Source organism: Pan troglodytes, chromosome 8, assembly GCF_028858775.2.
Source record: "Pan troglodytes isolate AG18354 chromosome 8, NHGRI_mPanTro3-v2.0_pri, whole genome shotgun sequence".
NCBI lineage: Eukaryota > Metazoa > Chordata > Mammalia > Primates > Hominidae > Pan > Pan troglodytes.
Window position 1 is genome coordinate 38936457 of NC_072406.2, and position 25379 is coordinate 38961835.

Genomic DNA, 25379 nt, shown 5'->3' on the forward strand with positions numbered 1-25379 from the left:
GATGAAGGTATAGCAATACCCAATACGTCCCTAGAGACTGTTCAAGAGAATCTGGCCATCAGGGTCCCCCCCAAGTGAGCCCTGTGTGACAGGAGACCACAGAAGGTCTGGAAAGGATTGCAAAGGACCAAGTAGAGAGAGGGTTGGTGACTAACGGGCTGCCTCCCGAGGGTAGAAGTTCTTGCCTTTAACTTCAGCCCCAGCCCCAAACTCCTTAGCAGTCTGCAAAAGGGAACTGGACCCTGGGAGCGATCTCATTAGCCACTCACTATCCCTCTTGGACCTGAAACCCATTACATTCTCTGGGTCCGAGACCCTCGTAGTGTGGGGAATTTCCTGGGAGGAAGATACTACGCGGGGCCGGGAGCAGAATTTGCTCCAGGCACTGGGCCAGTCCGTGAGGGCTCCAGGATCCAGGGGCCCCACTCCCTTCTCGCCGGGCTCCGGGCCAAGGAAGCGCGGCCGGAGTCCCGGGAAGCACCTCGGCAGCCAGCCAAGGGCCCTGCGAGGATCTGGATGGCGCGGATGGCGCGGCCTCCACCTGCGGGCAGTGGAGAGAGCGGCGAGAGGAAGAATATTCCCCGCGAGCCGGGATAAGGAGCCCCTTCGGCCCGGTTGACCCAGGTCAGATCCTCCCGCCGACCTTCGGCCCGCCCTCTGCAGGCGGCCCAGTTCTTCCCCTGCTCGGCTGCCCCTGCCCGCCCCTCGAGGGAGCGCCCGTAGCCAGCGCCCCCGTAAGGAAGTAAGGAGGCGCCCGGCTTCCCGCCCAGGTACGTGTCGGGGCAGCGCCGGGGACTGGCGTGGGGCGGCGGTGGGTAGCGGCGCCCGCGCGGCGCCGGAAACGGCCCCGCTTCCTTGGACCCCGGGGCTTGCAGGGCGGGCCCGGGGCTCTCTGAGAGCGAGGCTGCCGCGACCGCCCGCCCGCCCGGGTCAGATCCGGAGGACCTGTGTGTTTGTCGGGGCCTGGGGTGAGAGAAGGGACTCGAGGGGAGAAGTAGAGCGGGAAACCAAGAGGGGGAATGTGAGGCTTGAACGAGCTGGATGGGAGAGCTCGAGGGGAGGAGAGGGATGAACTTGAGAGGGAAACGGGGGCGGGGGTGAACTCGAGGGGGAGCCAGGAGGAGGCAACGGGAAGGGTGAATGTGAGGGGTGGACTTGAGGGAAGATCTTGTGGGTGAACCCGAGGAGGGAACGCGAGGGGATAGTGAGGGGGGATCTCGAGGAGGGAACGTGAGGAATGAAGTTGAGGAGGGAACGGGAGGGGTGAACGTGAAGTGGAAACAGGAGGAGGGAACGGGAAGGGTGGCGTAAGGGGTGAAGGAAGATCTTTAGGGGTGAACTTGGGAAAGAAACGTAAGGGGAGGACCTCGAAGAGTAACGAGGGGCGAGAACTGAGGGGGCCCTGCAGGGAGACTGGAGGGAGGAGGCGCCGAGTCTGGCGGGTGTCGCCTCGGAGACCTGTGGCGCTCGCGGGCTTTGCGGTGCCGCCCACAGGTGGCGCTGGGTCGGCTCGTCCCTGAGGGAACTGCGTTCCGGGTGATTTCTCAGAACAAGCAGGTCGGTGGAGCTGGGCTCCCTGCAACCCCAAATGCATCCGTAAAGGAGTTTTCATTTTAAGGAGAAAGAGCAGACAAGAAAAGTATGATCATTATTGAGAAATAGAGAAACCTACCAGGAAAGGATGTCCTTTCAACTCTGCTCACCAACAGCTCTGTTCTGTTCTCCAAGTAGTTGCTAACTCGCACCTTGCTACTATCCCCCTTCCAGAAAAAGAATTTTATTATTGTTAGAATGGAAATTGGCCATAAGCCTTGAAATAACTGTTGTAATGCCACTGAACCCTACACACTAAGCGTTTTTGAAAACTCAAAAGAATCTTCATTTCTGGTTGTTTCTAGTTTTCTTGGTGAATTAACTAATTGTGCAGGTGCACTTAAACCTTCTTAAGCATTTTTATAATTCAGACGGATCTGCTAGCTTGAGAGTTGTTTAATGCCAGCATATGAAATGAGGGGCTTTAAGTTCCTTGTTCATTGTGTAAAAGTGCGAAAACTTAGTTACTGAGGAATAAACTATTTGTCTTGCCCTTCTACCTAGAAGTTTCTAAGTTCAACTTCTGATTATTTTCCCCAGATCCTGAATGTTTACTCCCATAAAGCCATGATCTTTTTGTTTTGGGTTACAGGCCCAGGGCGCCAGTGCAGCCTGGACACAGTATTCAAAGTCTTGGCGTCTGAGCATTGTTATGCGTTATTTTCAAGCTTTGCTAACGGTAGGTGATAAAATTGACAAGTGTTCTGGGTTTGCCAGAACCTAAGTGGCAAGTTTTGACAGATAAATGGGGTGCATGTTATTCGTGCCATATTGATTTTTATTACATTATAAAAGATAATTATTTTAAAATGGGAAAATTTACAGATGCATAAGCTTTCAAAGATAACATGGGCTTTATGAATATATTGATGAGATGTCTAGCATGTGAAAAATTACATTCATTTGTCTTAGTCCTTTAAAATTATTATTTGGGGATGCAAATGCAAACTAAAAGATTCAATTTTGTAATCTTTAATATCAACTTAATATATATGTGTATATATACATATATTAAAATTTGGTCATGTCACATAATTTGATAGCATCATCTTGTCCTTTTTCGACTGCATCTTTATAGCCTAATTTTTTTTAGCATATATTCTTTGAAAAATAACTTTCTCTGTCAAATCCAAAATATTTGAAGGTCCATTATTTGCTACAAGTGGTTTTGATAAATAAATATTTGGAGGCTGAAATACCCTTTAGAATGTATAGTTCTTTTATATAAATCATATAAAGTTTGTAAAATGTTTATTATGTAAATAATTTTTGCAGTGTTATTTCCAGCTGCGTTTTCTTTTTCTTTTTACAAACAAGGATCCTTTCATTAGTTTTGTCCGGGAATTGATAATTTGAATGATTGTACCTAACAAACAAACTCCCTCCCCCTAGTAATAGGAAACAAATTCAATTATTCATTAGAGGGTAAATAGAAGATTTCTGATAAGCTTTCAAATTGATACACAGACGATCCCTTACTACTTTGGCGACACATTGGGAGTTAGGAACCTCAAGTTGGGAAGCATTACTCTTTTGAACTAAAATCATCTATCATTGGACACTTAATTTCTACCATGAACTTAAACATTATGACCTTAAAAACTTTCTAATCTTCAGTTTTCTTTTATGAAAATATGGGTTACAGTAATGCTTTTCTAAAGGGCTTCTCCTGATAATTAAGTGACATACTGCATGTAAAACTTTAAGCACAGTAGGTACCTGGAATATGGTAAGCAGTTAAAAAAAATAGCCACTGTTAATATCCATTTTTCCTGATATCTGAGGGTGATTAGACAATGTCGATATGTTTATATTTATAGATCATTTCTTGATAAAAAATGCAGAACCTCATATAGAAGTAGTATGCGATAGTTTCAAGCCTGAAATTGGCCTTTAGAAATGTTTCTTTGGGTCAGCTCAGTACTTTAAAATAATTGATTTACTTACCAGTATTTTCAAATTAGTAAATTTTGTGTAAGTTCCTGGAGTCCTGGCTTCTCCTGAAAAAAATGGAGGACCAGGCAAGACAGCTCTTGCAACTGCTCATGGCAGAAGCCAGGATGAGTTGCCCACTTTGGGTGGGGTATACATTCTCCACTTTGCCACATTGCTGCCATCCTCTGCCTTTATTTCATCAAGTCCTGCTTCACTCATATATTTTACCTCCCTCACTCCTGCAGACATTTGAGTTTGTGATTTCAGACTCTGGAAATATCCCTTACTAACTTGAACGGTTAATTATGTGGCTCACACAATAGCTTAACTGTCATCCTTTGAAAAGGAGAATAATCCTGTATTGCAATTTACAAAACAGTTCCTCATAAAACTCAGGTGATGCTTATATCAACTCTGAGAATTTGTTCAGACATGCATTATTATCCCATTTTACAGCTGTGGACATTGACTTGTAGGTTTATACTAAAGCTTAAAATAATGATCTGGTGACTTAAAGTTTTTTGGAGGCTCACTAACACCACCTTTTAAAGATGGAGTTTTTTTTAAAGGAAATTATAGCCTTTCTTTTGGTTCTAGCATTTATTTTAAGCAAGTACTTTTATCCTCATAATTATAAAGGGAGAAAATGAATGGTGGAGAACTGAATACAAATACAAAAGTATTTAAGTAGATTTTGTATTTCCTCTTTGCAAAACATTTTTAAGCAAATTGAAGGGAACAAAACATTGGTTATGGCTCATTCAAAACAGAGCATACATATAACTGGACAAGGTCTGTTTTAAACTATACTGTTATTGGAAAGCTGGAAAGAATGTGTGTCCAGTTCATGTGGTCTGTAATTAAGCTAGACCAGATTTCTGTGACCAGTTAAGCTAGACCAATTCCTGTGTTTTAATGTTCTGTAAGAAAGGAGACACCCGAAACTTGTTTGGCGATTCAGACTAGTGTTTTACAGGGCAAATTTAATTTTTTGTAGGTTTCTTTGAACCAGGAGGGCTTTGTTTTATTATTTTCATAGTCATCCCAGGAGAATAATCTATAGAATAAATTAAAATCAGGCATATTGCATTTACGGGTGTAGTAACTGTGTATGGTCCTGCTGATATGTGACTGTGTATGAGAGATGTTCAAATCAGTCTGATAGAGGCTTGGGGAAAGCATCTAGGCAAAGACAACAGGTCCTGGGGCAGAAAAGGGTTTAACAATGTTGTAAGTCCCGTTGGAAGGCAATTGAGGCTGAAGTCACTGAGAGTGGTGAGAACACAGGAAAGTCAGAAATGGCCAGATCATTCAGCGTCTGGAGAACTTGGTAAAGAATGTGGATTTTGTGGGGTTTTTAGCAGGAAAATAAGATGATCTGATTTCTATGTTGAGATCATCCTGGCTACTCTGTGGAGAGAGACAAAATTCTATAGCTGACCAGCTGAAACTCCAGTGTGTTTCTTCCATCACAGGCAGCAACTTCTTTTGAATCTGATGTAATCCTTATGTGATGCAGTGTAAGCAGCTTGACAGAAGTGGGTGCATAAAGGCAAGGATCTGTGAATAGTATTCTACAGAATATACATGATGAATGTGTATAAAAGTAAGACTCGTGATATTCAAATATTGCTTGGTTTTGAGTAAAGCCATCTGCTGTCTTCTTAGCATGTTCTATATCAATGAGGCAATTTATATTTTCATTAAAAAGTCCTGCTTTCTGCATGTATTTTGGAAAGTTAATGATTAAATTTATTGATATTTGCATTATATTAGAAAAGAAAACATGCCCGTGTTCACTTATGAAGCAGTTATTACTAAGGTGGGTTTCTAGCCTCTTTCACCAATAGATTTGGTCATTACATATGAAGTATTATGAGATACAGAACTTGGAGAGAATGATTTTTTTGTTTAACTTATGTACTCTCCTTAGAGGTTATATGAGTAAAGAATTAAGTGGTTGGAGTTAAAATATGAAGGCTCATGAATGCAGTCATTTCAAGAAAAATAGCTTTTATCTTTCTATTTTTCCTTCTGTAATATTTCTAGGAAATTGTCCATCTAATCTGGTTTTAGATTTATTAATATAAAATTATCTTTTTAGTCTCTGCTCTAATTTGTTAGTCTTTTCATCCTTAATGTTGCACATCTCTACCTTCTTTCTTGCTAGTTTTTTCTTGATCAATCTTAACAAGGATCTCCCTATTTAAAAAAAATTATCTTTAAAGAACTATTACATTTATGAATCCCCTAATCTTTTTTTCCTGTAATGTTTTTCTTTAATTTATACCCTTCTCTTTTTCTACTGTCATTGGTTTTATGTAATTTTAGCTTTTCTTCCTTTCTAATGTAAAATTTGAGGCTATATATTTTCCTCTGTGCACTACTTTAGTTGCTGGTCATACATTTTGTTGAGTAAATTGTTCATTATTATTCAGTTCTAAGTCTATTTTAAAATGTTCATTATGTTTACTCTTTGACTTTTAAATTGTTTAGTGCCTTTTTAAGGTATGCAATTGTATAGTTTTTTTTTTTAACAATGTAGCTTACAGTAGTTAATTTCTTATTTAATTGCATTGCAATCATACGTGCTCAGAGAGCGTATCTATTCTTTTTTGTATGTAGGATTTCATATGTATTCTGGCATATCCATTAAATTCTCCTTGTTAATTATGTTGTTCAAATTTTATTTATCCTTACAAACATTTTTTTGTTTACTTAATCAAAAAATTACTGAGAAGGTATGTTAAAGTCTCCCATTAAAATTGTGAATTTATTTCTTTATTTCTTTCAGCCTTTATTTGACATGTTTTGGGGTTCTGTTTTGAGTTTTTGTATTTTCTTGATGAATTAAGTTTTTGATTACTATGTAGTGGCCATCATGCCTCTAATAAATATTTTTGCTTTAAAATATATTTTGCCTGGTATTGAGCTAGCCACATCACTTTCTTTTATTGAGGATTACATAGTACCATTATTGTACTTCCATTCTTTTCTCTCTGTTTAGGTTTTAGGTGGATGTCTTTCAAACAGCCCGTAGCTACCAATTTCTGTCTTTTCACTGGTGAGTGTAGTCCAGTTATAATTATTGTGGTTACTGGTATATTATAATGATTTCCACTTGTTATTTTATGCTGTCTATTTCTACTGCTTTTTCTATGTTTCCTTTATTCTCCTTTCTTGAATTTTTTAATTGAATGACTTTCGTAAAGTCAGGTTTTTTTTTTCTGCTAATATTTTGGAGACTATACATGGTAATTTGAGATTCTACTGTTACAAGTATTTGACATGTATATTTTTCTTTTAAAGTCTAAAGTTATTTCTAACTGCTTCCTGAACTATATGAGGAACTTAGAACATTTTAAATCCTATCACATTTCCACTTTTGATTATTACTGTTCAATCTTGTCCAACATAGCCCATTATTGTATCCTACAATTATATAACATACAGTTTCTTTGCTGTTTTTGGTAATTTAGACCTTTCTTGCGGGATCATTGTCATTCTTGAAACATATCCTTTAGAAGTGCTCTTTCTCGGGTCAGTGGTGTTAAACTTTTTTTTCTGAAAAATACCTTCATTTTGCCTTTCATCTTGAAAGATACTTTTATGGGTACTTTTGTTAATTTCAGATTAACAATTATTTTCTTTCAGTGTTTTGAATATATTATGCTACTGTCTTCTTTTGAAAAACCAGCAATCATTCCAATTATTTTCCTCTGTATGTAATAACTCTTTTCTATCTGGTTGACTTTAAGAGCTTCTTACTGTCTTTGATGATGCTGTATAGTTTCATTGTGGTATATATAAGTGTGGATTTCTTTTTATTTATCTTATTTGAATTTTCCTGAATTGGAGTGTTCTACCTTTCAACTATTTTGGAAACTTCTCAGTCATTATTGATTGCCTTTTCTCCATTCTCTTATTTTCTTCTCAAATTCTGATTAGATTTGTATTAGGCTGAATCAGTCAAGAAAAACAGTTAATGCCATACAGTTCAACATAAGGAATTTAATATGGAGAATTAGTGACAAATGTTTGTCATATCTGAAAGCCAAATAGGGGATAGTGAGGCAATTTAAAAGTTAACAGTAGCAAAAGACTGTTGTCACTTCTCAGGCTGCAGGAGGTAGTCTTAGCAGAACCCAGAATCCGAGGCTATCTAGAACCCTGACGGTTTCTGTCCTACAGGGACAGGGACCATAGAGAGCCACAGCAACTGATGGAGACATCACCATAGAAAGCAAAGAAAGCAGAGGAAAAATATTTTGATTTCTCCCTTCTCTCTACTTGGGACTCACTGGCAGAATTTCTCAGGGCAGGAAGCCAGCTGGACAAGGAGTGTAGGAAATACGGTTTTGAGATGTCGGTCCCCAAGATTCAGGAGATGGATGATCATGCATGGATCTGAGAGCAACCTGGTCATCCCATTCTCCTCTCCATATCTTTTAACTTGTTTTTCACATTTTTCTATTATTTTGACCCCCTGTATTACATTCTGGGTAATTATATTGCTGTGGTAAAACATACATTACATAAAATTTACCTTTTAAACTATTTTTAAATGTGCAGTTGAGTGGTATTAAGTACAGTCACATTGTTGCCCAACCATTAACACCATCCATCTCCAGAAATTTTTTATTTTCCCAAATTGAAACTCTGGATTCAACAAAATTCCTGTTCTCTCTTACCCCAGCTGCTAGCAACCACAATTCTACTTTTTGTCTTTGAATTTGACTATTCTAAACACCTCATATGAGTGGAATCATATAATGTTTCCCTTTGCGACTGGCTTATTTTTCTCAACATAACGTCTTCTAGGCTCATCCATCTCATACATGTTGTAGTATGTGTCAAGTTTCCTTTCTTTTTAAGACTGAATAATATTTCTTTTCTTTTCTTTCTTACTTTCTTTTTTCTTTCTTTTTTTTTTTTTTTTTTTTTAGAGGGAGTCTCTCTCTGTCGCACAGGCTGTAATGCAGTGGCATGAGTTCAGATCACTGCAATCTCTGCCTCCTGGGTTCAAGCGATGCCTCTGCCTCAGCCTCCCAAGTACCTGGAACTACAGGCATATGCCATCACACCTGGCTGATTTTTATATTTTTGTTAGAGATGGGGTTTCGCCATGTTGGCCAGGCCGGTCTTGAACTCCCGACCTCAAGTGATCTGCCTGCCTCAGCCTCCAAAAGTGCTGGGATTACAGGCATGAGCCACCGTGTCCAGCCAATTAATAATCTGTAGGTGTATACAGCATTTTGTTATCCATCTGTCAGTGGACATGTAGGTTGTTTCTGTCTTTGGCTATTGTGAATAATACTGCCATTAACGTGGGTGTACAAATATCTCTTTGAGCCTTTGATTGAATTCTTTGGCTTATATTCAAGAGGTGAAATTTTTATCCTATGGTAAGTCTATATTTACTTTTGTGAAGAACTGCTGTACTATTTTCCTCAGCAGCTGCAATATATTCCTGCTAGCAATGCACAAGAGTTCCAATTTCTCTACAACATTAACAACACTGAAATCGCTTTCTGGGTTTCTTCTTTCTAAATAATAACTTCTAATGAGCATGAAGTGGTATCGCACTGTGACTTTTTGATTTGCATTTTCCTAATTATTAGGATGTTGTACATAATTTCATATGCTCATTGACCATTTGTATATATTATTTGGAGAAACTTCTAGTCAAATCCTTTGCTCATTTTTTAATTGGGTTGTTTTTTTTTTAGTTGTAGAGTTATTTATATATTCTGTATGTTAACCCTTTATCAGATATATGATTTGCAAGTGTTTTTTCTCATTGTGAAGATTGTCTTTTCACTCTGTTGTTGATGTTTTGTACATCCCTTGATATCCAAAAGTTTTGGTTCTTACCAAGACCAATTTATGTATTTTTTCTCTTCTGCTTGTGCTTTTGGTGTCATATCCAAGAAATTGCCAAATCCATTTTCATGAAGCTTTTCCCTTATGTTTTCTTCTAAGTGTTTTATTATTTTAGCTCATATGTTTAAGTCTTTGATCTATTTTGAGTTAATTTTTATATATGATCTAACAGTAATGTTCTTTTGCATGTGGATATCCAGTTTTTCCACCACCACTTGTTAACAAGACTGTTTTTTCCCTATTGTTGGAAATCATTTGACTATATTTCTGGGCTATTTCACTCTATTTGTCTATGTGTACCAGTACCACAATGATTTGATTACTGTAGCATTGTAGTAAGTTTTGAAATCAGGAAGTATAAAACCTCCAACTTTGTTCTTCTTTACAAGATTACTGGAGATCCTTTGAGATTCTATATGAGTTTTAGGATGTATTTATTTCTATTTCTGCAAAAAACATCATTGGGATTTTGCTAACAATTGCATTGAATTTATAGATAACTTTGGGAAATATTGACATTTAACCAATATTAAATCTTCCAATCCATGAACACAGATATCTTTCCATTTATTTGTGTGTTCTTTAATTTCTTTCAGCAATGTTTGTACTTTTCAATACACAAGTCTTTCATCTCCTTGGTTAAGTTTATTCCTAAGTATTTTATTCTTTTTGATTCTATTGTAGATGAAATTGTTTTCCTAATTTCTTCTTCTGGTTGTTCATTGTTAGTGTACAGAAAAACAACAGATTTTTGCATGTTGATTTTGTATCCTGCAGCTTTGCTGAATTCATTAATTAGTTCTAACATTTGTGTGTGTGTGTGTGTGTGTGTGTGTGTGTGATTCTTTAGGATTTGGTACATATAAGATCAAATAGTCTGTGAACAGAGATAATTTCAATTCTTTCTTTCCAGTCTGAATGCTTTTATTTATGTTTCTTGCCTGATTGCTCTGACTGGGATTTCTAGTACTATGTTGAATAGAAATGGTAAAAGTGGACATTTTTGTCTTGTTCCTGATCTTAGGAAAGAAGCTTTTAGTCTTGCACCATTGAATATAATGTTAGCTACAGGCTTTTTATAAATGGTTATTATGTCAAGGTCGTTTTTTTCTATTCTTAGGTTGTTGAGTGTTTTTATTTTGAAAGGGTGTTGAATTTTGTCAAATGCTTTTGCCGCATCAACTTAAATGATCATGTGTTTTTTCCCCTTTCTTCTGTTAACATGGCGTATTACATTGATTGATTTTCATATGTTGAATCATTTTTGTATTCCAGAAATAAATCACCATTGGTCATGGTGTATGAACCTTTTAATATGCTGTTGAAGTTAGTTTGCCTGTATTTTGTTGAGGATTTTTGCATCAATCTTCACAGAGATATTCATCTCCAGTTTTATTCTCTTGTAGTGCCATTGTCTGGTTTTGGTGTCAGGATAATGCTGGCCTCATAGTATGAGTTAGGAAGTGTTCCCTCTTTTTAATATTTTTGGAAGAGTTTGAGAAGGATTGTCGTTAATTATTCTTTAAATGTTTGGTAGAATTCACCAGTGAAGTGATCTGGTCCTGAGATTTTGTTGTTATTGTGGTAGAGAAGTTTTTGATTACTAATTCAATCTCTTTTATAAGTGATACGTCTTCAGATTTTCTACTTCATCATGATTCAGTCTTGGTGAATTGTGTGTTTCTAGGAATTTGTCCATTTCATCTAGTTTATCCAATTTGTTGGCATACAAATGTTAACAGTACTCTCTTATAATCATTTTTAATTCTCTGTAATTGGTAAAAATTTTCCCTCTTTGATTTCTTGCTTTAGTTATTTATGTCCTCTCTCCTAGTAAATCTGCTTAAAGGTTTTAAAGGTTTCGAAGAATCAACTCATGGTTTTGTTGATTTTCTCTACATTTTTGTTCTCTATTTTATTTATCTCTGCTGCATCTTCATTATTTCTTACTTTTTTTGTCACCTTTAGTTTCAGTTTGCTCCTCTTATTCTTGTTCCTTAAAGTGTAAAGTTACATCATTGATTTCATATTTTTCTTCCTTTTTAAATTTAAGCTTTTAGAGCAACAAATTTATCTCTCAGTAGTACTTTCGCTGGATTCTGTAAGTTTTGCTATGTTGTATTTTTATTTTCATTTGATTCAAGATATTTTCAGTTTTCTCTTGTAATTTCTTCTATAACTTATTGGTTGTTTAATAGTGTACTGCTTAATTTCTACATATTTGTGGATTTTCCCCTCTTCTAGTTTCATTACATTTTGATCATAAAGGATATTTAGCATGTTTTCAGTCCCTTTAAATTCATTAAGGCTTGTAATGCAGTCAAACACATAGTCTATCCTGAAGAATATTCCTGTGCACTTGAGAAAAATGTGTATTCTGTCACTGTTGGGTGCAGCATTCTGTATATGTCTGTTAGATCCAATTGGTCTATAGTGTTGATCGTGTCCTTTATATCTGATTTTCTGTCTCATTGTTCTATCCATTACTGTGGATATTGAAATCTTCTACTATTATTGTAGAGCTGTCTGTTTTCCCCTTTAGTTCTGTCAATGTTTGTTCATATATTTTGGAGCTCTAAATTTTGGTACATATATGTGTATAATTGTTATGTCTACTTGGCAAATTGACCATTTTATCATTTTCCCATTTTCTTCTTTGTCTCTTGTAAAAGTTTATGGCTTGAAGTCTTTTGTAGATAGTATATAGTTGCATCAGATGTGTTTCTTTATAAAATTCATTCTGCCAATCTGTTTTTTGATTGGAGAGTTTGATCCATTTACATTTAAAACACCAATAGAGAAGAACTTACCATTATCATTTTTTGGTTGTTTTTCGATGTTATAACGTTTTTGTTACTCACTTCCTCTAATACTATCTCCCTTGTATTTAGTGTATATTTTGTAATGACATGTTTTGATTCTTTTCTTATTTTCTTTGTGGTTACCATGGGGATTATACATAACATCCTGAAATTATAGCAACTTATTTTAAACTGATACCAACTTAACTTGATTGCTTATAAAAATTCTACTGCTTTACAGCCCTGCCCCCACACTTTATGTTAATGATGTCACAAATTACATTTTATATATTGTATCCCCACTTAACATAGATTTATAAGTATTTTTATGTATTTGTGTTTGAAATTCAAGATTAAAAAAGTGGCATTAACTAAAATTACAATACTACTGGGTTTTATAATTTTCCATGTAATTACTTTTACTGGAGAACTTTACATTTTCATGAGACTTCAAGATATTGTCTAGCATCCATTCATTTCAACCTAAAGGGCTTCATTTAGCATTTCTTGTAGGGCAGATGGAGTGGTAAGGAACTCCATCCATTTTTGTTTATCTGGGAACAAAAATTAATTTTTTTTTCTCATTTTTGAAGGATAGTTTTCCAGATATAGAATTCTTAGTTGACAGGTTTTTATCTTTCAGCACTTTAAATATATTATCCCTCTGCCTTCTAGCTTGCAAGATTTCTGCTGAGAAATTCACTGATAATCTTGAGAGTCCCTTGTATGTGATAAATTGCTTTTCTCTTGCTGCTTTTAAGTTTCCCTTTTTTTTTTTTGTCTTTGTCTTTTCACAGCTTGATTATAATGTCTTGGCATGGGTTTCTTTAGATTTGCCTTACAGGCCAGTTGTGGTGGCTCACACCTGTAATCCCAGCACTGTGGGAGCCCGAGGCGGGTGGATCACGAGGTCAGGAGATCAAGACCATCCTGGCTAACACGGTGAAACCCCATCTCTACTAAAAATACAAAAAATTAGCCGGGCGTGGTAGCGGGCACCTGTAATCCCAGCTACACGGGAGGCTGAGGCAGGAGAATGGCGTGAACCTGGGAGGTGGAGCTTGCAGTGAGCCAAGATCACACGACTGCACTCTGGCCTGGGTGACAGAGTGAGACTCCGTCTCAAAAAAAAAAAAAAAAAAAAAAAAGATTTGCCTTGCAATTCAGTGAGCCTCTTGGATTTCTAGATGCATGTCTTTCCTTAAATTTGTGAAGTTTTTGGCCATTATTTCTTCGAATAAGCTCTCTTCTCCTTTCTGTTTCTCTTTTCTATCTTGAACTCTCATAATGTATATATTGGTCTTGTTGGTGGCGTTCTATATATCCCTTAGGCTCTGTTTATATTCCTTCGTTCTTTTTTCTTTTTGCCCTTCAGATGATAATTACAAGAAATTTGTCTTCAAGTTCACTGACATTTTCTTCTGCCTATTCAAGTCTGCTCTTGAACTCCTTTAGTAAGATTTTCAATTCAGTTATTTTTTTTTATATATCCAGAATTTCCATTTGGTTCTGTTTAATAAATTTATCTGATTTTGTACAGTCTGTCTTATTATAGATACTTTCACATGTTCCGTCTATCTCTATTCTCTGAAAAAAAATGCATAAGATGGTATTATTTCTTTTCTTTTTCTTTTTTTTTTTTTTTGAGACAGAGTTTTGCTCTTGATACCCAGGCTGGAGTGCAATGGCATGACCTTGGCTCACTGCAACCTCCGCCTCCCGGGTTCAAGCGATTCTCCTGCCTCAGCCTGCTGAGTAGCTGGGATTACAGGGATGCACCACCATGCCCGGCTAATTTTGTATTTTTGGTAGAGACAGGATTTCTCCATGTTGGTCAGGCTGGTCTCGAACTCCCGACCTCAGGTGATCCACCCACCTCTACCTCTCAAAGTGTTGGGATTACAGGCGTGAGCCACTGCACCTGGCAAAGATGGTATTATTTCTTTGGAAAATATTTGATAAAATGGGTTGTTGAAATCATTTGAAATTTTTCTATGTACTCTTTTATATTCATTTCTATTTAATATTCACCAAATATTTATGGACTGTCTACTATGTGTCAGGCATGGTTTTAAAGTCTTTGAAGTACATCAGTGAAAAAACAGGACAAACATTTCAGGCCTCAAGGGGCTTACATTCTGGTAGTGGAGAAAACAAAACATAATTACAGGAAATTATGTAGAGTGTTAGGAAGTGATAAGTGTTATCAAAATAGAGCAGGGTAAGTGAGACAAGGAGTTGGGAGGCAAGATGGGATGCAGGAAGTCAGACTGGGATTATAAGTAAGATGATCAGGGTGGGACTTATTGGGGAGGTGATGGCTGATGTAAGACTTGAAGGAAGTGAGGGTGTGAACCATGTCAATATCTGGAGAAAGAGCATTCTAGGCAGAGGGAACACAGATAACCCAATGGGAAACCAGCCCTGCTGTGTTTTAGAATGAGCATGAAGCTAGTTTGGTTATTTTATTAAAGAAGAATTAGGTGCATGTTTACAAAAACAAGCAGAATAATTGTTGAGATGAATCTGAAGATCCTGAAGATACGTTTTTCATTGTATTATGATCAATTTTTCTATCTTAAAAAAAACCAAAAGCTCAATATATAATAAATCTATTCAAAAAGATGAGTATTCATTTCAAAAATGTAGCTTTGCTAGTACCTTTTCAGAATTATGGTAAATACACATATCAAAATATGTTAAATATATATGTTGAAAATAATTATTTGGCTTACATGATCATATAACTAAGAACTTATTTATATGTTTTAATTTTATAGGCTAGAGAATTACTTTTCATTCTTTGCATGCTAAAGGATTAGGGAAAATATATGAACATTCATTTTTATGTCAAATGCAATTTACCATAGTTATTAAGTAATTAGTTGTTTACTAGCTGTGACATTCTATTTCATTCTTAAAGAATAAACAACTTTGTATGGAAAAAGTGTAGTTTAGCAGTCAAGAGACTTGATTCTAGCCTAATTCTTGAAATTATTTAGTGTATTATTTTGAAGCAGTCATTTTAAATGGCTTCATTTTACCTATGTGTTGGGAGTTTTGTTCATTTGCTTTATGTGGAACATGACTAGGTGTATTCTGTTTCCAAAATGCCTCTTTTTTGTCATTTTGTGACTTTTTAAAACAATGTTTTATACTATATTGATACACTGCTTTAAATATTTGTCTGATTGAGAACTGTTAAAGAAAAAATTGCATTTTAAACAAATTCCTGCTTATTTTTAGTGTCCAGCTCAAATCTTTTCCTGACCACTTCAGAATTTTTTCTGAATCTTTTCCTGATCAGTTCAGAATAAACTGCTTTTCACCTGGGCTATTACAGCACTTTATGCATATTCTTATTATTTATCACTTTTTATAATATGTTATAGTTACATGTTTATTAATCTATCCATGAGTTTTCTATCTTTGTATTTCCAAAACTCATAAAAATACTTTGCACATATTTGTTGTCCGTCAATTTTTCATTGAATTCTTACGTCTGTGTATTGAAAAACCAACAGTTAACTCCTGAGAGTTAATATATCAGAAATGAAGACTGTGTTCAATAACATTACTGCTTGAAAGGCAGTATTCCATGTAATGAATGTTTCTCTTGGTTGACAACTCCTATTTCAGACCTTTAACAAGATTTAATTTGGTTTTTTGGTCTAACGTTTATGTTATAGAGATGGCATAAATGCTTATTTGCATGACTCAAGTAGATGTAAGAAGTAGTGATTTTGTCACTGATTATGAAATTGTTAAAGAGGATGATTATTACTGATTACCTCTTTGCATTTTGGATCAAAGACATGAATTTCATAAGGATTAAGTGTTCTAAGAACTATTCAGAAGTGTGTTTTTATATAGTAATACAATTTTTAGCATGCATTCATAGCCATTTACTCGATAATGTGCCCGTAAGTATAATGAATCAGAATATGCTCTTTATTGTGTTTTGGATTTTCATGTTCTTTTCAGTTCTCCCTAAACCTTATTTCTCTTCCTAACTTAAAAAAAGTATTTTTCGAAGAACCCTATTCATTTATTTATTCAACAGCTATATATTTAACATTTACCATATTTTCTAGGTACAAAGTAAGGCCAAATCTATTATTAGATTTGGAAGTGAACAAAATAGATTAGGTCTCTGCTGTCAGAATTAACAATGAACAAATAAACATTTGCCCATTTAGTCAATATTTATTGATTGCCTACCATGTACTAGGCATTGTTTTGGGAATTGTGGATACAGTCATAAAATAACAAAGCCCATACCCTCATGTAGCTTACATTCTAATGAAAGAATAACAGGCTAAGTGGAGAAGGCTAACTTCATAAATGTTGGTCAGGGAGGGCCTTTCTAAGAAATTGACATTTGAACTGAGATCTACAGGACAAGAAGGAACCAAAGGAAAAGGCTATTTGAGGACAAACAGCAGTTACCCCGGCTAGCAATGAACTTACTATGTTTGATGCACATTTGTTTGTAGCTTTTGAGGTCAGAATATTAAGGATTTATTATTCCTTCCATTTTTTCAATTAATTATGAAGTACAGGCATCACTTGTAAAATTTGGTAGGAGAAGGTAAACAGCAAAGAGGGAACAATTTGTAGAGAGACAAATTTGAGGAAAGATATCACTTTGAAATAGTAATTCCAGAGAACAGGGAATATACAAACAACAGAAGTGCAGTAGGGTTGCTGGGCAGAGTTGAGAGTTTACTTGTCAATGTGTTATCCTGAATTTTAAGTGAAACTAGTCAACATGGTTGTATGGTTTTCTCAGTTATGGGCACAGATGTGAAGAAGATGCAGTATTTAACCAGAGTTGTTTTCACCCTCCAGGAGAATATGATGGAAAAAGGGAGGAACAAGAGTGTTTAGGGCCTTTGTAAAGACGTCACAATAATACAAGGCTTAGAGTCTATCCTGAGGAAGGAGAAATGAGTAGGGAGTGAAAAATTAAGAGGGTTGACGGGCTTAAAGAAAGTTGAAGATCAGTGGATTGGTGATGTGAATAAAGGTGAAAGTTGTGAGTGTGGCCAGACAAGTGAATTTCATGGGCTAATATGGAATATTAATTTATATTGAAAAGAGTGTGGTTTGTATAGATAATTGAAATAATGTGAGTGCTACCAGAAGTGCTAAGAATACTTTCCTTTCTTTTATTATTCTCACCCTTTTTTGTAGTTTTATAGAAATGATATAATATAGGGAGAATATAGAAAAGAGCATTACTTGGAAGAAAACATAAAATGTCCTTTATAAAGTCACTTGATCTCACTGACCTATTCTTTTAATTAATTGACAAATCAATTAATTATTTCAGCAGTGTGCCAGGTATTGGACATACAGTAATGATATCAGATACATAAATGCTATCTGATTTATAATCACAATAACGGTACCAGTGGTGATATAGGATAGTGATATTATTGATAATATTGATAATGATATCAATAAATGGTCTCATTGGCCATATTCTTTAATTAATTAATCAGTCAATCATTTCAGCCCTGTGCAGTTGCTGCGCATACAGTAATGATGTCAGATAACAGCAGCGTAGAATGCTGCTGGAGTACCGAGGTGGTGCATGCAACCCAGATGGGGTGGAGAGTAGTCACACTTGTATGAAGTGGTCTCTAAGCTGAGGTCTGAAAGATTAGTAGGTTTTGCAATTTAGCAAAGAAGCCACAGGCAGAGGGGGTCAGGAATAGTGTATATTAAGGTCCTCAAGAAAGAAATGCCTTGAGGTATAAATAGCTGAATCATAGTATATGAGAGAAGAGGCTGGAACATTAAGCAAAGGCCATATTTTAAAGAATTTGGTAGGTTATGTTAAGGAAATTTCATCCTAAAAGCCATGTTAGAGGACCCATTATTGAGTTTTGCATAGAGAAGTGACATAAAACGTGATCACTTATAAAATGCAAGATCTGCTTAAATGAGGAAGTTGAATTTTATCTTCTCTAAGGTTCATTCTAAAATTATTTGATTTGTTGTGATACGTGAGTATAAAGAAGAAAATCAAAATTATATAAATATGCCTCTTATTTTAATCTAAAAAGAATTAACAGCAATTAATAAGAGACTAGATTGGACATAGAAATAAAGCCCTGCTTACAAAGCATTATTAAATTCATATTAATGTTTGCAAATGAGAATTGAAATTCAAATTTCCTGTGACTCTGAAATATGTTTGGTTGCTGTTGAATATTTTCTATCATATCAGTGAAAATATTCGCTAATTTCCCATGGGTTTGTGTGTGCCATTTGATATCCTCAATCAAATGTAGATGAAACTGTACTTCTTATCTCCAGGTATTTAAATCTTTGAGATGTTTCCATTAATTGGAAAAACAATCATCTTTGATAACTTTCCTGATCCTTCTGATACATGGGAAATCACTGAGACAATTGGCAAAGGAACTTATGGGAAAGTTTTTAAAGTATTAAATAAGAAAAATGGCCAAAAAGCAGCAGTCAAAATTCTTGATCCAATTCACGTAAGTCATATTTTTTCCTTCTAATTAGCTTTATTTTTATCTGTATGAAACACTTAAAAAGACTGTATTTTATCTTGATTTATTCATCACAATAGCAGTCTAAAACAGGTTACAATTTGAAGATAAATGTAAAAGAGAAGTCTACTTATTTGCTTTTCCAAATTTCTGTGCTTAGTATATGTAATAAGGCACAATAAGTACTTGATGAATAAATGCATAAGCACGCAAAAATGCAGCTCTCAACCGACAATATTATTGAAGTTGACTGAATGTTATTTTAGACATGAAAAATTGTAAAGATACAAACTCAGGGGTCTAGAAGTAATCCTGAAATGGCATCTTAACCATATCTTCTTTTCGTCCTGTGTTTATTTAGGCTTCAGGAGGTATTTCTCTTAGGCCAAACTAAAGAAGACTTTTTAAAATTAAATTTATTTCAGAGGAAGAAAATTAATTTTCAGGTTTGCTTAAATGTTTCCAAAGCAGACATGGTGTAGATTTATAATCAGGGCAAAGTTCCTTATTGTGAAGAATTAAATTTCATGTTCAGCTCTGCTAGTCTCTGCTTACAGGAGGCCACAATGGGGGCCCCATTTGCTTTTTTTTTTTTTTTTTAAGTAGCAGTTGTGATAAGCGAAACTGCCAAACCTTTTCTCTGTTGTTAAGAGCATGAGACTACTGAGATTCTATCTTCTGGTAATGAGAGCTGGCAGTTTCAGAATATCTTCAGGTTGCTGGGAGACACCTTTCTCTCCCATAGCACATGGGAGAGCCAGAATGAGCTCAGTAATCAGATGCTCCCCAAACATCTATTGAAAGCAACTGCTCCAATTAACAGACTCTTGCACACATGATGGGAGCATGGCATGATGAAAATGATGTAATGTGTATAGAGAGGACATCAGAGTGCTAGGTCCTTGTTACACTCATCTACTAACTGTGAGATGCTGCAAAAGGTCTCTGAGTCTCCATTTGTTCGTCTTAGGGTTGCTGTTTCTTTTTTTATTTTTTGATAGTTTATTTCTGCTAAACCCATTATAACTACACTCTTCCATATTATTTTGAGCAGAGGAGAAAGGTAGGGGAGGTTTATTTTAAAGCAATAAATTAAATAAATACACTGGAGGAAAAAAAATGAGACTCAGTATGCCCAGGCTTAACTGTTGCTGAATGTCTTCACATTCTCTTGGAAACTTCTAAGCATTTAAACTGAAGGAACAGAGGTACAAGTTAAGTTCTGCCAAAGTGACTATACCTCTCTTTCCTGTAGCCTTTGCATTAGGGATTCAGGTGTGTGGCAGCAAGAGAAAGAAATTCAGCCCAATCCCATTGTCTGGCCCCATAGTGTATCTCTTTCTCTTCCTTCTTAATGGAGAACAAATGGCTTATAATCCATGTAACGACTATTCTTTCATAATTTACTCACATATGGTATACCTACAAACCTTGTAAGTCCCCCCTATTTAGTACAATTTAATGAAATATTGATTTCATGACTATTAAGCTTAATTTATCCTTTTGCTTTCATTCTTGTCACAGTACATATACATTTTTCTAAGAATTATTTATTTACTCTTCATCATGTCACAAGTCAAATAAAAAAGATTTATAACCAAGAGATTATAATCTTAAATAAATTTAAATGCATCCAAACATCTTGCAAAGATTTGCTTATTTTAAATTAAAGGAGTCTTACTCTTACATATTTTTAATCAGTCATTTTCTTTTCAAGAGAGGAGTTGAATGAGTAAGATGAGAAGGTAGCAGGCTCGGAGTCTATATCTGGATTTTACAGTAACCAGCTCTGACTTCAACTTCTCAGGGCTTAACTTTATGCCTTTAAAATTAGAGCTCAGATTTAAATTTCTACCTCTATGATTCCATGATCCTATAATAAAACAACATAGGCATTAAATGTCACTGTAAAAGCAGTATTAATAAGGCTTTCTCTTATTTATTGCTCTATGAATTGTTTCATATATATGCGATTTTCTAGAAATATGTCTAAGTGGCTGTCTTTCATTCTGATTGATAAGATAGCAACCTGTTCTTCTTTTGGTGAATGGACCTTTAGATCACTAAAGGTTTTGTGCAATCTTTTATAACTTAACTCTATTTGAGTTTTTTGGAAAAGTGGGAATTTATTGTTTGTATGACTGATTTTTGGATAGCTTCTAAATATCCTATTTTCCAAAGAAACAAAATGAACCAGATTTCCAGTCCTAAAATTTATTATTTCAGGTCAATGGCTTTGCCCTTGTAACAAAGTTAATAATACAAAAAAGCAAAATCATCTGGAGTAGCTCTCCATAGATGTTTACTTATAATTGCAAATAAAAATAACATTTTATTTATCCATTTTAAAATTTGATGAAATTAATATAACTTGAGATTCACTTGATTAGCATGAAAATCACAATCTCTCCCCTTAAATTATGTAATGAGAAATTACAATACATAACACTAAGCACAGTAAAAACTATTATGACCTTGACATAATGAAATTCTGTATTTGGTATTCTATAATCTGTTTCTTTGACATTACTCATGGTTTTCTCACAGTTCTATTCTTATGACTTTTTGAAACTAGGATATTGATGAAGAGATTGAAGCAGAATATAACATCTTAAAAGCACTTTCTGACCACCCTAATGTGGTCAGATTCTATGGGATATACTTTAAGAAGGATAAAGTAAATGGAGACAAGCTGTGGTTGGTTCTTGAGGTAAGTGTGTCCGCATCATTTGTATGGGTGGAAACTTAGAGTGTGGTTCTGAAATGACTTGTTATACTATTTATGTAACATTGATATCATAAAAACAATTCTGATAAGCTCCTGACCAGCCATGAAAGTTGTGCCTAGTTTTGGCCTTGCCATCTTAAGAAACATCAAAAAATTGAAGGAAAGCCACAAAGACTAGTAAATATTAAAAGGAAATGACTCCACAATAAAAGACCAAATAAACTGAGATTATTTTTCCCACAGAAAAATTAAAAGGGATTTCATTATATTTATTTATTCATCTGTATTTTGTTTCATTAACATGTGATATGCCTCTGTGCCAGGTGCTAGGATATAAGAAAAAATTAATGTTAAGTTGAGGCTTCATTAGACAAAAATAGTGAGCTATGATTTTCTTTTTCTGTCTTTATTGAATGCTAATGACTTGAGCTACAGAACCAGATATTTATATTTACAGGGAAGAAAACTTACTTAAAATGGTGTTGATACTGAGTAAGTTGCTAAAGGAAAGCTGTAGTGTCTGCCCTTTCCAATCCTGAGAGTAGTTTTTCTTACACTTAAGCAATCCTCTCTAAGGCAGGAGTACTAGCAGCTCCTGCACTAAGGTGACTGTCAGTCTCAGAATAATTCCATTTTTCTGATTTTCATTGAACATTATTCAAGTGTGGTAAACATTATTTCTAATAAAATCTATTAGAATTTTTTAAATTGCTTTTATCAAATTCAGAGACAGTAGATACCTTTATTTGACAGCTATAACAGCATATATTTATTGTGTTCATCATTGTTTTATTAGCGTTTGAGTATTTTATTTCTTTTTGAATGTTTCATTGCTTTTCCTGAAGTGGCATTGTCTTAGTCTGTTTGTGCTGCTATAACAAAAATCCACACACTAGGTAATTCATACAGAATAGAAACTTATTCCTCACAGTTTTGGAGGCTGGAAGTCCAAGATCCAGGAACCAGCAGGTTCACTTGTCTGGTGAGGCCTGTTCACTTCCAAGATGGCACCTTGTTGCTACATGCTCTGGAGAGAAGAAACGCTGTGTTCTCACATGGCAGAAGGCAGAAGGCAAGAGAGCCCAACATTATGTGGAGCCTCTTTTTAATAAGGATCTTAAAACCGCATTCATGAGGAAGATGCTTTCATGGCCTAATTACCTCTTAAAGGTCCCACCTCTTAACAATATCACTTTCACCATTAAGTTTCAACACATGAATTTTGGAGGGGACACAGCCAAAGTGTAATAGGCACAATAATCATATATAAATTATATTAAGACTTTATATTCATATTTTTCTATTATGGTTTTTTTTTTTTTGAAATGGAGTCTTGCTTTGTTGCCCAGGCTGGAGTGCAGTGGCACAATCTCAACTCACTGCAACAGCCTCCTGAGTTCAAGTGATTCTCGAGCCTCAGCCTCACAAGTAGCTGGGATTACAGTCACATGCCACCATGCCCAGCTAAATTTTTTTTTTTTTTTTTTTTGTATTTTTAGTAGAGACAGTGTTTCACTGTGTTGGCCAGGCTGGTCTCAAACTCCTGATCTCAAGTGATCCACCTATCTCGACCTCCTAAAGTGCTGGGATTACAGTTGTGAGACACTGTGCCTGGTCTCCATTATGGTTTTTAAATGATTCTACAAATAATAGATGATCATTGTAGAAAATATTTGATCCTATAAAAAAATTCTTAATATTTAACATATTTGCTTCATTTTTGTATGTTTTTTTCTTTTTTTTTTCCTTTTAAAAAATTTTAAGTACAGGAGTACATTTGCAGGTTTGTTATATAGGTAAACTTGTGTCACAGGGGTTTGTTGTACAGATTATTTCATCACCAAGGTGTTAAGCCTAGTTCCCATTAGTTATTTTTCCTGATCCTCACCATCTTCCCACCCTCTACCATCAGGTATCTGTTGTCCCTCTCTATGTGTCCATGTGTTCTCATAATTTAGCTCCACTTATAGGTGAGAACATGTGACATTTGAATTTCTCTTCCTGCATTAGTTTGCTAAGGATAATAGCCTCTGGCTCCAATCATGTTCCTGCAAAGGACATGATCTCAGTCTTTTTTATGGCTGCATAGTATTTCACAATGTATATGTACCACATTTTCTTTATTCAGTCTGCCATTGATGTGCATTGATAAGGTTTGGCTGTGTCCCCACCCAAACCTCATCTTGAATTCCCATGTGTTGTGGAAGGGACCCAGTGGGAAGTAACTGAATCGTGGGGGCAGGTCTTTCCTATGATATTCTCATGATAGTGAATAAGTCTCATGAGATCTGATGGTTTTATAAGGGGAAAATTTCCCTGCATAAGCTCTCTCCTTGCCTGCTGACATCCATGTAAGATGTGACTTGCTCCCCATTGCCTTCCACCATGATTGTGAGGCCTCCCCAGCCGTGTGGAACCATAAGTCCTTTAAACCTTTCTTTTGTAAATTGTCCAGTCTCGGGTATGTCTTTATCAGCAGTGTGAAAATGGACTAATACAGGCATGTAGGTTGATTTCATGTTTTTGCTATTGTGAATAGTGTTGCAATGAACATACATGTGTCTGTGTCTTTGTGGTAGAACAATTTCTATTCCTTTGGGTATATACCCAGTAATGCAATAGATAGCTGGGTTTCATGGTAGTTCTGTTTTTAGTTCTTTGAGGAATCATCACACTGTTTTCCACAATGGCTAAACTAATTTACAATCTCACCAGCAGCATATAAGCATTCTCTTTTCTCTGAAACCTCACCAATATCTGTTATTTTTTGACTTTTTAAAAATAGCTATTCTGACTGGTGTGAGACGGTATCTCATTGTGTTTTGATTTTCATATCTCTAATGATCAGTGATGTTGAGCTTTTTTCATATGCTATTGGCTACATGTATATCTTCTTTTGAAAAGTATCTGTTCATTTTCTTTGCCCACTTTTAATGGGGTCGTTTGTTTTTTCCTTCTAAATATAAGTTCCTTACAGATGCTGGATATTAGACCTTTGTCAGATGCATTGTTTGTAAACATTTTCTCCTATTCTGTAGGCTGTCTCTTTACTCTGTTGATGGTTTCTTTTGCTATACAGAAGCTCTTTAGTTTAATAAGATTTCATTGGTCAAGTTTTGCTTTTGTTGGTATTGCTTTTGGAGTCTTCATCATGAAATCTTTGCTGGTTCCTATGTCCAGAATGGATGGTATTGCCTAGATTGTCTTCCAAGGTTTTTATAGTTTTGGGTTTTACAGTTAAGTCTTTAACCCATCTTGAGTTGATATTTGTATATAGTGTAAGGAAGGGGTTCAGTTTCAATCTTCTGCATATGGTTAGCCAGTTATCCCAGCACCATTTATTGAATAGGGAATCCTTTCCCCATTGGTTGTTTTTGTCAGCTTTGTCAAAGTTCAGATAGTTTTAAGTGTGTAGACTTATTTCTGGGCTCTCTGTTCTGTTCCATTGGTCCATGTATCTGTTTTTGAAACAGTACCATGCTGTTTTGTTTACTGTAGCCCTGTAGTATAGTTTGAAGTTGCGTAGTGTAATGCCTCCAGCTTTGTTTTTTTGCTTAGGATTGCCTTGGCTATTCAGGTTCCTTTTTGGTTCCACATGAATTTTAAAATAGTTTTTTTCTAGTTCTGTGAAGAATGTCATTGGTAGTTTGATAAGAATAGCATTGAATCTATAAATTGCTTTGGGGAAGTATGGCCATTTAAATGACATTGATTCTTCCTATCCATGAGCATGGAATGTTTTTCCATTTGTTTGTCATATGATTTCTTTGAGCAATGTTTTGCAGTTTTCATTGTGGAAATCTTTCACCTCCCTGGTTAGCTGTATTCCTAGGTATTTTATTCATTTTGTGGCAATTTTAAATGGGATTGTTTTTATCTGGCTTTCACCTCCCTGATTAGCTGTATTCCTAG

General features: G+C 35.7%; 1 protein-coding gene across 14 annotated transcripts in view; it reads left to right on the forward strand.

Moving 5' to 3' along the window:
* The first annotated feature begins 680 nt into the window (after nucleotides 1–680).
* MYO3A (myosin IIIA) overlaps nucleotides 681–25379 on the forward strand; it is a 285430-nt gene continuing 260731 nt past the window's right edge. For 10 of the 14 annotated variants that reach the window (XR_010146830.1, XR_010146831.1, XM_016962796.4 and 7 more), the window contains exons 1-4: nucleotides 798–968; nucleotides 2186–2272; nucleotides 18540–18724; nucleotides 21315–21449. Coding sequence is in view for 11 of the 14 variants with exons in the window: in XM_016962796.4 (XP_016818285.1) it covers nucleotides 18557–18724; nucleotides 21315–21449 (303 nt within the window). In the remaining 3 variants the exon portion in view is untranslated. Of the gene's footprint in view, nucleotides 771–797; nucleotides 969–2185; nucleotides 2273–18539; nucleotides 18725–21314; nucleotides 21450–25379 lie in introns of those variants that run through there. The other 4 variants (XM_063781509.1, XM_063781511.1, XM_016962803.3 and 1 more) reach the window with 4 other exon arrangements.